General features: G+C 34.5%; 2 protein-coding genes across 2 annotated transcripts; both read right to left on the bottom strand.

The window, feature by feature from the left end:
• Positions 1–1,526: 1,526 nt before the first annotated feature.
• Positions 1,527–2,404, bottom strand: LOC119979806. Its single transcript, XM_038822437.1, has 2 exons — positions 2,395–2,404; positions 1,527–2,285 (listed from the first exon to the last, which is right to left on the bottom strand). Exons 1-2 carry the CDS (start codon positions 2,402–2,404, stop codon positions 1,816–1,818), a joined length of 480 nt encoding a protein of 159 aa, XP_038678365.1. The 3' UTR covers positions 1,527–1,815.
• A 37-nt stretch (positions 2,405–2,441) lies between these two features.
• LOC120016155 lies at positions 2,442–9,002 on the bottom strand. The gene is made up of 4 exons (XM_038868790.1): positions 7,558–9,002; positions 5,272–5,533; positions 2,880–3,057; positions 2,442–2,708 (listed from the first exon to the last, which is right to left on the bottom strand). The coding sequence occupies exons 1-4, from the start codon at positions 8,864–8,866 to the stop codon at positions 2,442–2,444; spliced, it is 2,016 nt and encodes a 671-aa protein (XP_038724718.1). The 5' UTR covers positions 8,867–9,002.
• Between the last annotated feature and the right edge of the window lie 4,161 nt (positions 9,003–13,163).

Below are 13,163 nucleotides of genomic sequence, written 5' to 3'. Positions count from 1 at the left end.
CTTTATGGGACGACCTAGAAGAATAAAATCGTGTGGACCCAATATATCCACAATGAATCCCAATATATCCACAATGAATCGATAAACCCAGAGTATAAAATATTGTTTATGTGAGTGGAGTGGAATTTCTGATGGATAATATAGTCTTTTGAGTTATTATCATTTGACACAACTGAATGTACAAAAGGTTAGGGGACTGAAATACACAGATGAACATGGATGAAGGTTCAGTTATCGTTCAATAATGGATTACTAAATGAGAGGATTAATTCATGATTTAACAACGGATTATCATGAAAGGCATGATTGAGCAAGACTTTCATTGAAAAATATATTAAATTCCCCCCAAATTTTCACAAAATTTGAGTTGGGGAGGCGAGAAAAAACCTTCTGGACCCCCCACATGAAAATTTTCAATTAAGGGGTCTAGATAAACCAACCCTTTCACCATCCACCCTTGAATCCGTCAATTAAGGGGTTGGGATATACCATGCTTTTTGTATGTATCTCGTTGTTTCTTTCTTTCTCGCTAGCTGTAAGCCTAGGCCACCATAAAGAAATTATGGTACAAAAGTCACTCTCGTTCAAATCCCCAAATATATACATACAAAACAAAATAGATATATTTAAAAAGAAGAAAAAAAAAAAAAAAAACCCAAAGACTAGTAAATTGGGGCTGCCCGCAAGTTTTGTGGGCCGTATCGTTCCTAGGGCTAATGAGATTTTATAAAAAATTGAACCAAATACTATCAGTATTTAAGATAATATATATGCAATCATTATTATTCAGCATATCTGTTTTCGACATATAAGCTAGCATATATGTTATTGACAAAATTATTTATCAAACGAAGCCATAATATTTTGTTATTAGGATAAATGAATTTATGGATATCTGAAGTATTTTGTAATTCTTGGAGAGTCCCTCTGTTGAATTATCATTTCTCTAGAGGCTCTATCCAATTATTTCTCTTATTTACTCTGAGTTCACCTTTGGGCCATAGCCAATGGGCCCATAGGTCCAAGAATCAAAACCTCACTTAGATATCAATTGTTGCCAGTCAAGACCCAACCTACACTACCAGCCAATTTGTCTGCTTTGGGCAGAGAGCCACATGAATTTGTCTCCCAACCCCACTAGCTCCTCAAAAATCAAAAACAAATAAGATCGAATATTAAAAAAAAATTACACTTAACAACTACATCAACATTTTTTAACAAGAAATAGACAGAATGGCTCACTTATACCACTCTTCAAAGTGTAAGAGTTTTTTTATCCAAAACAAAGCGTAAGGGTCTTTTTTATCCAAAGAATAAAGTAGAGGAGTCAATTCCGTAGTAACAAAGCTTAAGAGCCTTTTTTATCCAAAGAATAAAGTATAGGAGCCAATTCCGTAGTTACCTCGTTAGCTTATTTGGGGTAGTTGTTTGAGCGTTTGCCCTAAACAATATTTCAGGCTATGGGATGACAGGACTGCATTGCAAGAATTCAGTCAAAAGACACCTTGTTGCATTTCAGTTGAGAAATACGTTAACAAAACCCAAGTCTTCAAGAGGATTTATATATGACTAGAGGCATTACATAGACAATTTAAAGAGGGTTGTAGGCCATTCATTGGATTGAATGAATGTTTTTTAAAAGGCAAGGATGGGGGTCAGTTACTCAATGCAGTTGCCTAGGATGGTGATCATGATCATGGACTCTTCCCCATTGCATGGGCAGTAGTTTAGTTGAGATTGAAAACAAAAAATCTTCGACTTGAAATGATCTACAATAATAGCAGAAATGTTAAATAGACATCCAAATTTCATCTTTCAGATTTTACCAAAATACTTGCCAGAAATTGTGGCCAGAATATTCAGCATGGCAACCTCATCATCGAGCTCAGATTTCCCCGCAAGCAAATTTGCACACTTTCGAAGCAGAGCACGGAAAGCAGCAGAAATGTTGGCATCAGGTGGAGTATCAACTGCTGCACAGAGAGCAGAGAGCCAGACACAATCATTGCTTGACAGTTCTTGCATGCTCTCTATCAAGCTTATGCGTCTCCTCAGTGTTGAAGCACGAGAAACATAGTCCATTCCTAAGATCATAGATAATCTTGGGTCTTTTCCCGATATATCAACAATGGGAGATTTACTAGAAGCTGAAATGCTTCGATATGGAACAATTTCAACACCTTCATTAGGCAATCTAGGAGGGTGGATAACGGAGTCATCGACATTGGAGGTATCTACATACTGATTAGAATCGGGATCATCGGTTCTAAGTATAAGAGAGAAGACTTTTGAAAGTTTTGCACACTAAAAATTCACTGCCTTGTATTCCAATATATACAGGATATGTTTTGTCTAAGAATGGTAACACGAATAACTAGAATTCACAATTCTAGCCTATATACATTTATTTCCTTAAATATTTCCTTATGATTTGCCTGACGTTATAGTGTTTTGTTTCTTCCTGATTTGTTGCTGCTGGAATCATGGATAGGATCAACCTGCCCTGCATTATTTTCTCCTGATTTATTGTTGTGTTTGACTTGCATGGAATCGTGCACTGAATCTTCCTTAATACTAAGGTGCTTAAATTTTTCGAGAGCAACACTCTCAGGGAGTAGCTGAACAGATTGTTGCTGCTTCTGCACTTCAAGAATAGATTGCAGGTTACCAGAAACTTTAGCAATGGAACCATTGAGATCGGACAGAGTCTGGGAAAAAGAAGACAGGAGATGGAAGAAAACAGTTACTTTGCTTAGATATGGAATCATGCAATAAAAAGAACCACCCTCGCGCCCTCATGTCTCATGTCAGTTGTAAAGCCTCTGTTCTCAGATATAATTAAAACAGTAAATAATGGGAGACTGGTGCCAGAAACATACCAGTCGTAGATTGTTAAAATCAGCAAGAAATGAATCCTCCCAATGTTTTGAGGGCAGCAGGTGTCCAGCACAGTTGGCAATATCAGGAATCTGGGGCATATAAACGCTTTGCCCCTTACTAAGTTTACTCCTGTCAAGTTTGGCCACCTTTACTTTTGGAATGTTTGCAGCTTCCCACCTAAAAAACAAGAATGAATGCTTACTTTAATACTCAGATACATTAACCCAGTGCTTCAAGGATATCTCACATGCCCATGTCAGAGCTTAAATCTGTAAATGATCATGAGTGTGTAATATCAGAGCCAACAGACAAAGAAAGATCCAAAGACGAAATACAGTCTCTTGCTCCATGATATTCTATGACACAAGAAAAACTGGGATATCCCCATAATGCATACACACGAAAACATAAAGTTTTATGAAGCAACTTAAACCACTAAAACAAAAAACCAATTTGAGTGGGAGGAAGTAATATTTGTTTACATCATTTTTGATGTGTTAATGTGTTGCTATACGTTTACATCAATTTTACTAAGAGAGATGGAGTTTGAGAAACACATGTCCCTCGTAATTTGATTTCTTTAGAACAGTTTACAAACACGTTCAATGTTGCTTTTTCATTAAAGTTTCGAATCAACTACAATCGTTTCCATTTCCAAAATCCCCCATACTACAAGAACTGAGAACCCTGAAAGAAGTTCAGATTTCATCTTCTCAAACAAGCAACAAACATATACTTCATTCAAACTAGTATGCTCAAAGAACAACTATAATAATCATAAGAGTGCATAAGCACCACTCAACCTGTGAAAGAAACTTAAATTCCAGCAATCATCGACAAACACATTTTCTGATTAGGCGGAACAAACAAACAAGGTTTTCCAATTATTACTAACAGTTTAAGATGCTATGCAGCAAAACTGTCTATTTTATTATTATAAGCTCAAAAAAATATGATAAAAGCCCAACACAATAAAACAAAAAATTAATATGGCAGACAGTAAACATAGTGACATAATACTGACAATAATTGTAAAGTATACATTCTTTTATGTGATAAAATCTCCTCTCTTTTTTCATGGAAAATTTTTATGAAAGCACCAAGGTGATGCAAACACATGTAATCAAATCTCTGAGGTTCATTAACATTTCACAGTTTAACTTAAAAAGAAAACCCCATACAGGCAAAGATAACGCAAGCTAAGCTTTTTTCTTCTTTTTCTGACTTATCCCATTTTCCTTGATCACAGCAACAATAATGTCACCAATTTCAGCATATCGTCGATTACTAGTCCCTATGATTCGAATACACATCAATTCTCGGGATTGGTAGATGCAATGGACTTAATTAGAATGAGCCTTCGTAACTGAGCAAGGGAAATGTAATATTCAAAGAAAGGTGTGAGTTCGGTTATGGAGAATTATGCAAAAAGAGTAGGGTACTAAAAAGAAAGAGATCCAACTGCAGAGAATGTTCTGCAGCAAATCAAGTGGCTGACGGTTAAGCAAAAGAAGGGGTTCATAGATTGAATGATTTTGTGGCATAGTTATAATTTGTCTCAGTAGTGGCTGGAGCCACTTTTTCACCCTTTTTTTTACCCAATTCAGGCAGGGGAAAGATACTCTCTTAATGAGCACCCTCCTCAATCTCCCTGTTTCATGCATATTGACAATCCTGAACCCGATTCAGGTGAAAAGAGGGAATAAGTGGGAAATCCAGAAACACGGTCAAAAGGGCTGGGGAAGAACTTCATCTACCTGATAAAATCATAAAATTGAAGGACGGCAGAGGGATAACATAAACATGGGAGCTATGGATTAAATCTTTGGTGTCTTTTAATGAAACACAACAAGGAAAGGACTATGAAGGTTTACGGTGAAGAAAGGTCAAGGAGAGTTTCAGTAGCTAGATCTGCAATGAATCAAAATGGGCTTCCACCATTCCCTTATTACCTAGTTTTTGTACAAGTGGCACATCCTTGGTTCATTTTTTCAACAACATTCCATCTTTTTTCTGATCATTTACATACGTGGATTAAAAAAAATGATCAACCAAGGTTGTCTTCAGAATTAGAGAAATTCATACCCTATCTTAATCTGACATTGAAATGTCATTTCTTCATAAAAATCTATGACTTGCCAAACCAAATACAGACCAAGTGAAAGTACATACAGCACTTTAGAAGTTATCATCTATCCTTAGGACAGAGAAAAAATGACAATAAGACGTAAAATATTCATCTAAGCTCAGCAGCCAAAGAAAGATGTTAGAGATCATAATAAAAGCTTTGCGAATATCATAGAGAAGGAAAGAGGAACTTCATTTTTTTGGTCAAAGTAGATTATTAATTATAAAGTTCTAGAAAAGATAACAACTTTTTAAGTGTAGTACCTGACACGCCTTAGATATTCTAATCCATGTTCTGGAGGCCCTGAATCAAAATCAGGTTCTCCTTCTACCAGGAAAGCAGGTCTCTGTATGCTAGCATAATCTGCATCACTGTCATCATCTTCAGTGTATTCCTCATCATCATTGTACGCATCTTCACCTTCAATGATGCGAGTACTACTTGGATCCCAGGCATTTAAATTTTCCATTTCATCTTCTTCAGTGTTTTTTAATTCATTATCCATGTTTTGAGGACCAATTTCCCCTGAAAGTAGTCACAAAATTTAAAAATTCTTGTACAAAATTATAAGCATTGAAGTTCTAATCAGGAAAACAAAAGTGTAAAATCTGACATCCACATGGTCGACAATGAAACGGTCCAAGAATCCCTTTCCATTTCACGAAAAAAGCATTCAGTAAAAGAAATGGGTATGAAAACTATATTAAACAACAAAAGCACCATTTCATCATTTTTATCAACAACTATGTCGTAAAAGAAACAATCTGAACTAGCTAACAGGAAGAGTTTCCATTTACAAGGACAGTAAACAAGTAACAACATCTGCTTAAGTATACAGCTCAAGAGATGTGGTGAAAATGTTTTTTTTTTCGGCTCCTTTTCCAGTTTTTCTCCTAAACCCTTTGTTTTCAGTGTTAAAAGTGTTTTTTTCTGAAATCCTTTTATTTTCTCTGTATTTTTCTCTGTGTCTATTTGATTGGCTCAATTTGTGTTGTGTACAGGTGTTTTGGCTGCAAACTGAGGAGTGAATGAATTGTATTTCGTCAGAGAATTGACTAAAGCAATCTGCAAAATACCTTTTGTGGAAACATTTTCACCACATCTCTTGAGCTGTATACTTAAGCAGATGTTGTTACTTGTTTACTGTCCTTGTAAATGGAAACTCTTCCTGTTAGCTAGTTCAGATTGTTTCTTTTACGACATAGTTGTTGATAAAAATGATGAAATGGTGCTTTTGTTGTTTAATATAGTTTTCATACCCATTTCTTTTACTGAATGCTTTTTTCGTGAAATGGAAAGGGATTCTTGGACCGTTTCATTGTCGACCGTGTGGTGTCAGATTTTTCACTTTTGTTTTTCCTGATTAGAATTTCAAAAAGTAGTTACGGTATAGAGGATGAAGAAGAGCATAAGGATGACAGTAGGAACACAGGGTTCTTCAAAAACAAACTAAAGGTGAGGAAGAAAGGAGCAAAATAGACCAATCCCTTAGTGGTTTCTTCCCCATCCTCAACCACAAACCACCTACCCTGACCCCAATATCCAGGGCTGGAACAGAAGAGAAAGAGAATGAAAAATGAAAAAATTTCATGTTTCTTTTGTATTGTTCAATAAAAATGCAAACCTTTAAAAAAAATAAAGACAAGGCAAAGAAAGGGAATACAGAATAAGATCCCATCCACGCCCATTTTGTTCTATGTGTTACATTTGACCCCCCAAAATATCTTCTATCAACATTTGCCAATATCACTGCTGTCATAGTTGACGCTCATTTAAAACTAATTATAGAATGCGTAAGAAGGCCGTTAATCTTTGTTTTTTCAGTGAGCAGTCAATCTTCATATCAATATTGTCTTATGAAAATGATACCAATCACCTAACACAAAACACCAGCTATCCATTTGTCAAACCACACAAATATTTTGTCCATAGTTAGTTAGTTACACGTCCATCTAACATACCCACAAAACTAAAGAGCACCAAAAAAAATTCCAAGACCAACAATATATATAATTTCACGTCATCTTCTCAAACAATCAATCAAATTTCCTTGCTATTCCAGCTTGATGCTGCAAGACTAAAAATTTTAATGACATATTCTTCCTAGTTAAGTGAACATTCAATTTCCAGAAATGGTTTCTCCAGCATATCCTATCATGCGGAGATACTATCAAACATCTCATATATGAGCATTAAAACATAACATTAGCCTTGGATACACAAAAATTGAATTAGAAAACTCCTACATTTAAGGCAATCCCATGTGCTAACCTAAGAACAGTCAAAATCTATACAGGTCCGAGAGCAACTTACTATTCATTGCCAGAGGAATTTATTTATTTTTTAAGTTTTCCATCAAAGTTAATTCAGCCTGTAATTTCTACTATGCAGATGATCCTCATTGGCCATTATCCTATGAATTATAACAGTCCGTGTGTTTCTTTTTCCCAGATTTTACCTTGCCATACCATAGATAGCGGGAGATTCAAAAACAACTGCAAAAGCCACATAAAATTTAAACACAAAATGGCAAAGGAACCTATACTTACGGCGGAATGCAGGGACTTCTGTTTTCCTTCCAAAATGTCGGCCAGAATTGAAATTCAAGTGGATATTCTTCTGATGCTTCATTCTTGCCAACTCATCATACTCCTTCACCAGAGCAGGTGAAAGCCCAGTGTAAATATCTCTCCACACCAGGTGCTGTTCCACGATATTAGCAAACCTTAAGGCCTCCATCTTCTCTCTGGAGTGCATTCTTTTTATTTCATTCCCATCTTTCTGAGGTTCCACAAAAGGAGGCATGTTCCTTTGCCCCACACTCATTTCTGAACCCATTTTGGAATCTTTTGCCTTCTTTCGTGGCCTTCTTGGCTTCTTGGCAAACCCATCTTGTTTCTCATTCTTCTTCCCATTCCTTTCCACATTCTTTCCATTGGCATTACCACGTTTTCGGACTTGAACTGCATCAATCAATGCTGTACCATCAATTACATCAATCTTGATGGAACATCCAGCAGTAACCTCAATTGCTTTGTATACACCATTCTTGACACTGATACTCTCAGAACCAGTAACTTTATTAAGATTGGTTCTGTTTTCAAAGATTAATCCTTCTTTGAGTTCCGTCAAAACTTGCTTATTTTTGGCTTTCAAAGTACTCCCTGATTCTGTTTCAGTCCTTACCAATAACTCCTCCTCTTCAGCAAGAGCAGCCAATGAAGAAGTAACACAACCCTTCACTTTGTGACTTTCCACTGAATAATCCCTCTCAACTTTTCCTTCACATTTCTCCTTTTCGTCGGCTTTCTCCTCTCCTGACACGACTTCATTGCCAAATTCTTGAATTCCCGAGAAACCCACTTCACTTTCCATCCAATCTTTCTCTTCCTTCACACCATTGACACCGTCTTCAACCTCTTCTATCTTTAGGCCACCATCAGAAACTAAACCCACATTACAATTCTCATTTTTTTCGACGTCGTAACCGAAATTCTCAATCTTTCTTTGACTTCCGCAAGATCCAGACTCATTATCACTAACAGTGACCCTGCCACTCACAGAATATGACATCTCTCCGTTTTCTTCAAAACCCAGTTCTTGCGCTTCCCTAATAGTGCACTCCGAGGCATTGGCAGAACACTTGACCTTCCTGAAGAAAATGAGGGAGTTACGCATGCTTTCTTGGTCTTCTTTTGGAGTAGAAACAAGCAGTTCCGACGGTTTTAATTCTTCCAGAACGATACTAGAAGAGGGGTAGTCGGAGGAAGACTGGGGTTGTTGCTGGAGAGTTTCATCGATCTCCGTGATTCTTCGTTTGAGAAAAACGAATGTATCACCGTTCCTAGCATGATCCATCTCTGATTGTGTTGTCACGGAAAATGGAGTGAGATTCGGGCGAATTCTGAAACTGAAATATTGTGCTGGCAGAGGAGAGGGTTTTAATTGAGAACTTTCTTCTTTTCTGAGCGGTTTAATTGAGAGACCAAAATAAAAGAGACTGAACAGTTGGTATATATACATGTCCCTTTCTTTTTTGTATGGTTTAGGGTTTTACATAGACATGCAAAAAAAAGAAAAAATTTAAACAAAAAAATACAAAATTGTTTACAACAGCTTCAATCTAAGTTGCTCTAACAACACTAAATAAGCAAATTGTTTTTTTCTAACTAAATAGGAAAATAGTTGCACATAAAAATAAAAAATAATAATATTTTTATTAAGGAAAGCACTAAATAAGTGATAAATTGAATCTTCATAAACATTTAGGACACTCTAGATTAAATATTTATTAACAAATATATTTTTAAGGATAGTGCAACTTTTGATGGCACTATTTGGTTTGGAGACGATCGATAATCATATAGTGTGCGTGAGATGGAGGTGCATGTGTGCAAATGCCAACGAATTAATCAATACTCTTGTTATATATTAGGGGGCATACCCACGCTTCGCATAGTGTGAAATTGTAATTTTTTTTTGTTGTAATATAATTATAGCGGATGTCTTCAAATTTATTCTATGATTTTGTAGTAATGTATGATTTTGGATGGAAGATTGGAATTGTGATTTTTTGAGGCTATATTTAGTGTGCGTTCAGTAGACAATTTTGGTAGTAACATATATTGTAGATGATATATAATGATAATAAATGATAGCATCTATGGTTCCTGAAATGTTAGTAATGTTTGGTTGTACTTTTACTGATAGTATATATGGTGTTAAAATTATAGTGACAAATTACGTGTAGGGGTATTATGGGTTAAGTGGTAACTGATTAAGTTAAATAGAAAAAAATTAAAATTAAAATTAATTTAACCAAATCAATAAACCCCAGAATAAATAAATCCCAAAACTCATAAACCCCAAAAACCATAAGCCCCAAATTGCTTGGCAAATTCGTTCGAACTTGATGACCCAACTCTGGCGGAGATGTTGTCTCTGTGCGATCAAAGTCCACCTGCGTTGGGTCGGGAAGAGAGAGGTGAAAGATGAAGAGGTGAAAGGGTAGGTATGGAAATTCAGTAATAATGAGAGGGTATATTGGGGAGAAAAAGTCAACATGATCCAAAATGGGACAATAGGAAAAATGGTCATATATTGTTAAGAAAACGTCTCGGGTTTTGGGACAAGAAATTATTGTTTGGTTGATAAAAATCATTTATTGCTAAAATACAATATACAGTGTTGAGTAATTAAAAAGTATTATAAAAAAACAATTAATGGTGTCATAGGAATATTGAAGGATGCTAGTTCTCGTATTTTGATCATGTAGGATTGATGCAAATGTTGATGTATATGTTGAGTAAGGCAAAGGTAAAGCATATTTGGCCTGAAAGCATGATTTTTTATTATTATATGTTTATGTGATGTCAATGTTTTGCGTAGCTTTTTTATCAATGTCTTGTTATAATTGTCTGTTATCGGTGTATTGGTATGTTCTTTTATTTTTTTTATTATTTAACATTTTAAAATGTTATTTTATTCTAACATTTAGGTTTTTTTAAAAACAATAGATTATGTACTCTTGAAAATAATTTAATGGACATACGCTTTCTATAATATAGGAAATCAATTCCAATAGTCTGCCATATTATAATGTTAATTGTTCTATTAAAATTTGTGAGTTAAAAATGTTGGTGAAAATCTCTCAGTATAGATTCCCATTGTGGAAGAGACAATGTGTTTTTTGTTTTATTTTTTAAAATACAGTAGTGTATATGAGTTATTATGACTTAAGAATATCTTATATATTTTAATAGTAGTGCATAAATTGGTATTACATTGTTGGTCATTAAATTTTGTTTGATAAGGTTATAAGTAATTCAAAGTTCTGTTAAAAAGTTTTTCTATTTTATACCATGATGATATTTTGTTTATTTTAATGTAGTGTCAATTTTATTTGTATTATCAATCTGTTTATTATATAGAGCCTTCAACATGGTAGAAATTTGAAATTTTGGAAAGCGTAGATGGATGATGGAACACTTATCTAGAAATGAATAATATGAGATGTACAATAGTTCTAAAGTGTTTTATAAGGACCTGTTAATAGTATTGTTAAATGAAATGTTTGATGTATTTTTTGTCATGATAGATGTGATCGATGCATTTGCCTTTTATTCGTCTTGTCTTATTTTTTTTTCGATATTGTGCCAAACTCATTTTGTTGGAAACTCCAAGTAGCTTGATGTATGTGCATCATAATGATTTTTATTAGTAATGATCCACTCTATGAAAAAAAATTCTCAATGTTTTCATTGCTTTAAATATACTTATCTCTACTTGTAGGGTGTGCGTAATAGATTTCGATTGGTTGCGGAGTTCGCATTCGATGGGCTTGGTATTTTACCAACAGACCACTATTATAAGGTATCACATATTGATTGTCAAGATGAATATCTTTCTTCACAACATAATGGGGTATGTTTTGCCTTCAGTATACAAGAAATCCGTAAGCGTCCATTGACATTTCATTATTACACTTTTTGGAACAATATTTAATGAATTTTTTTGTCTTGAATACATGGTGCACCATTGTTCAAAACCCCACATGGATGATGTATCATGTACTTTTGTACAGCCAAGTATCCAACAAAGTCACAATTATTGATTGGTATCTCTACAAAAATAAATGCATCTATCGTGTTGTTATTGGATTCTTATATTTTAGGTGGAAGAATACTAATATGTGAGTGTGTCGAATATCTCTTTTTAAAATTATATTTTGTAATGAACTACGAATTCAGAGCAAAAGACTAATCACATATGCATGAATGGAGTAGGATTCCAAAAAGTCTAAAATTCAAGCAATTAATTTTGGTTTGAGAGAAGACATAGAGAAGAAGAATGTTGTGAAGACCAAATCACACTACACCAGAAAACCTTTTTTATGGCGTTTATTTTGATCTATAGCGGCGCTTACAATAGTCACAATAGATTTTACCGATGAAAAAGCTTTCATCATTGAAAGTTTCATCGTTAAAAGCTTTACTGGCAAATAAGAGAATTGCTGGTAAATGCCTTCAAGATTGTCGATACAGACGAAACCATTTCTCAGCATTTGTTTTAGCCACCAAATATTCTACCCGCTCTCCGTATGAATTGAGTTTTACCGACTATTTAAATTGTCGGGAAAAATATATTTATGTAGTGGCGTTTAAAATTGCCATTGTAAGTTTAAAAAATAAGATTTATAGTGGCTAATATAATTGTCGTTAAAACTATAACCCTTTTCCATTAATTGAGTCAGGACTGATGCAAACAATAATTTTAAATAATTACCACTAAATTGTATACTTGATTTTTATATTATAATTATTGAAAATAAATATAAAATTTCTTTATTAAAATCATTAAACCTTGGAAGAGCCTGAATCTCGTTTAAATATAATATAATTTTAGAGCTTAAAATTAAACAAAATGCAATGTGTTAATAATTGGAATATTATAACACAAAAAATTGTCATGACAAACATCAAAGCATTTTTTGCCCACAACTTCAGAGTTCAGACCCCACAAATCTATGTTTTCCCAAGTGCCAAGTGCCAAACCACATCAATACTACCTACAAATCTATGTTTTGCCAAGTTTTGCACAAACACATGTTGGATCCAAGAACCTTCAAAAGCCAACTCTTCATCAATACTTATTGTGATGATACCCAAAAGGAAGTCAAATCTCTGTGCCAAATGAAGTTGAAACAACCAAAATGAAGGAACCTCAGTATCATGATCTTGTCAACAGAATCCTAATAGATTCATATTATTCGAAACATACATTATTGACATAAAAAACAAAGTGGACATCAAACATAACCTTAAACCATAAATTCAATATAAAGGGCTAGACATCAAACATAACCTTAAACCATAAAATATCATGTATTAAACTAGAGCTAGAGTGTTTGAATACATTATCCCAGAATGATTAAGCTTCTCCTACAACGTAAACATTAATTTCTCTAGAAATGCCATAGAGGGCTTTTCCAGACTAAATTCCATATCAACCGATAATTTAAATGTCAAATTCAGAGGATATATCAAGGGGAAAGCAGTTAACAGAAGGTAGCAACACTAAAAAATGAGCTTGTTAACAAAAGGTATCAGGTCATCATGAATCAGGATGAAAAATACTATCAAAATATATTCTTACC

Source organism: Tripterygium wilfordii, chromosome 15, assembly GCF_013401445.1.
Source record: "Tripterygium wilfordii isolate XIE 37 chromosome 15, ASM1340144v1, whole genome shotgun sequence".
NCBI classification, from domain to species: Eukaryota; Viridiplantae; Streptophyta; class Magnoliopsida; order Celastrales; family Celastraceae; genus Tripterygium; species Tripterygium wilfordii.
Note: the sequence above shows the minus strand (reverse complement) of the source record. Positions and strands in the feature narration are given on the sequence as shown.

Bases quoted from the DNA above. Each gene is read 5' to 3' on its own strand.
- LOC120016155 (XM_038868790.1), bottom strand. From the start codon at position 8,866: ATGGATCATGCTAGGAACGGTGATACATTCGTTTTTCTCAAACGAAGA. The intron at 3,058-5,271 runs GTACTACACTTA...CTTGTTTTTTAG, and splicing joins GAATATCTAAGGCGTGTCAG to GTGGGAAGCTGCAAACATTC. The intron at 2,709-2,879 runs GTATGTTTCTGG...TCTTTTTCCCAG, and splicing joins ATTTTAACAATCTACGACTG to ACTCTGTCCGATCTCAATGG.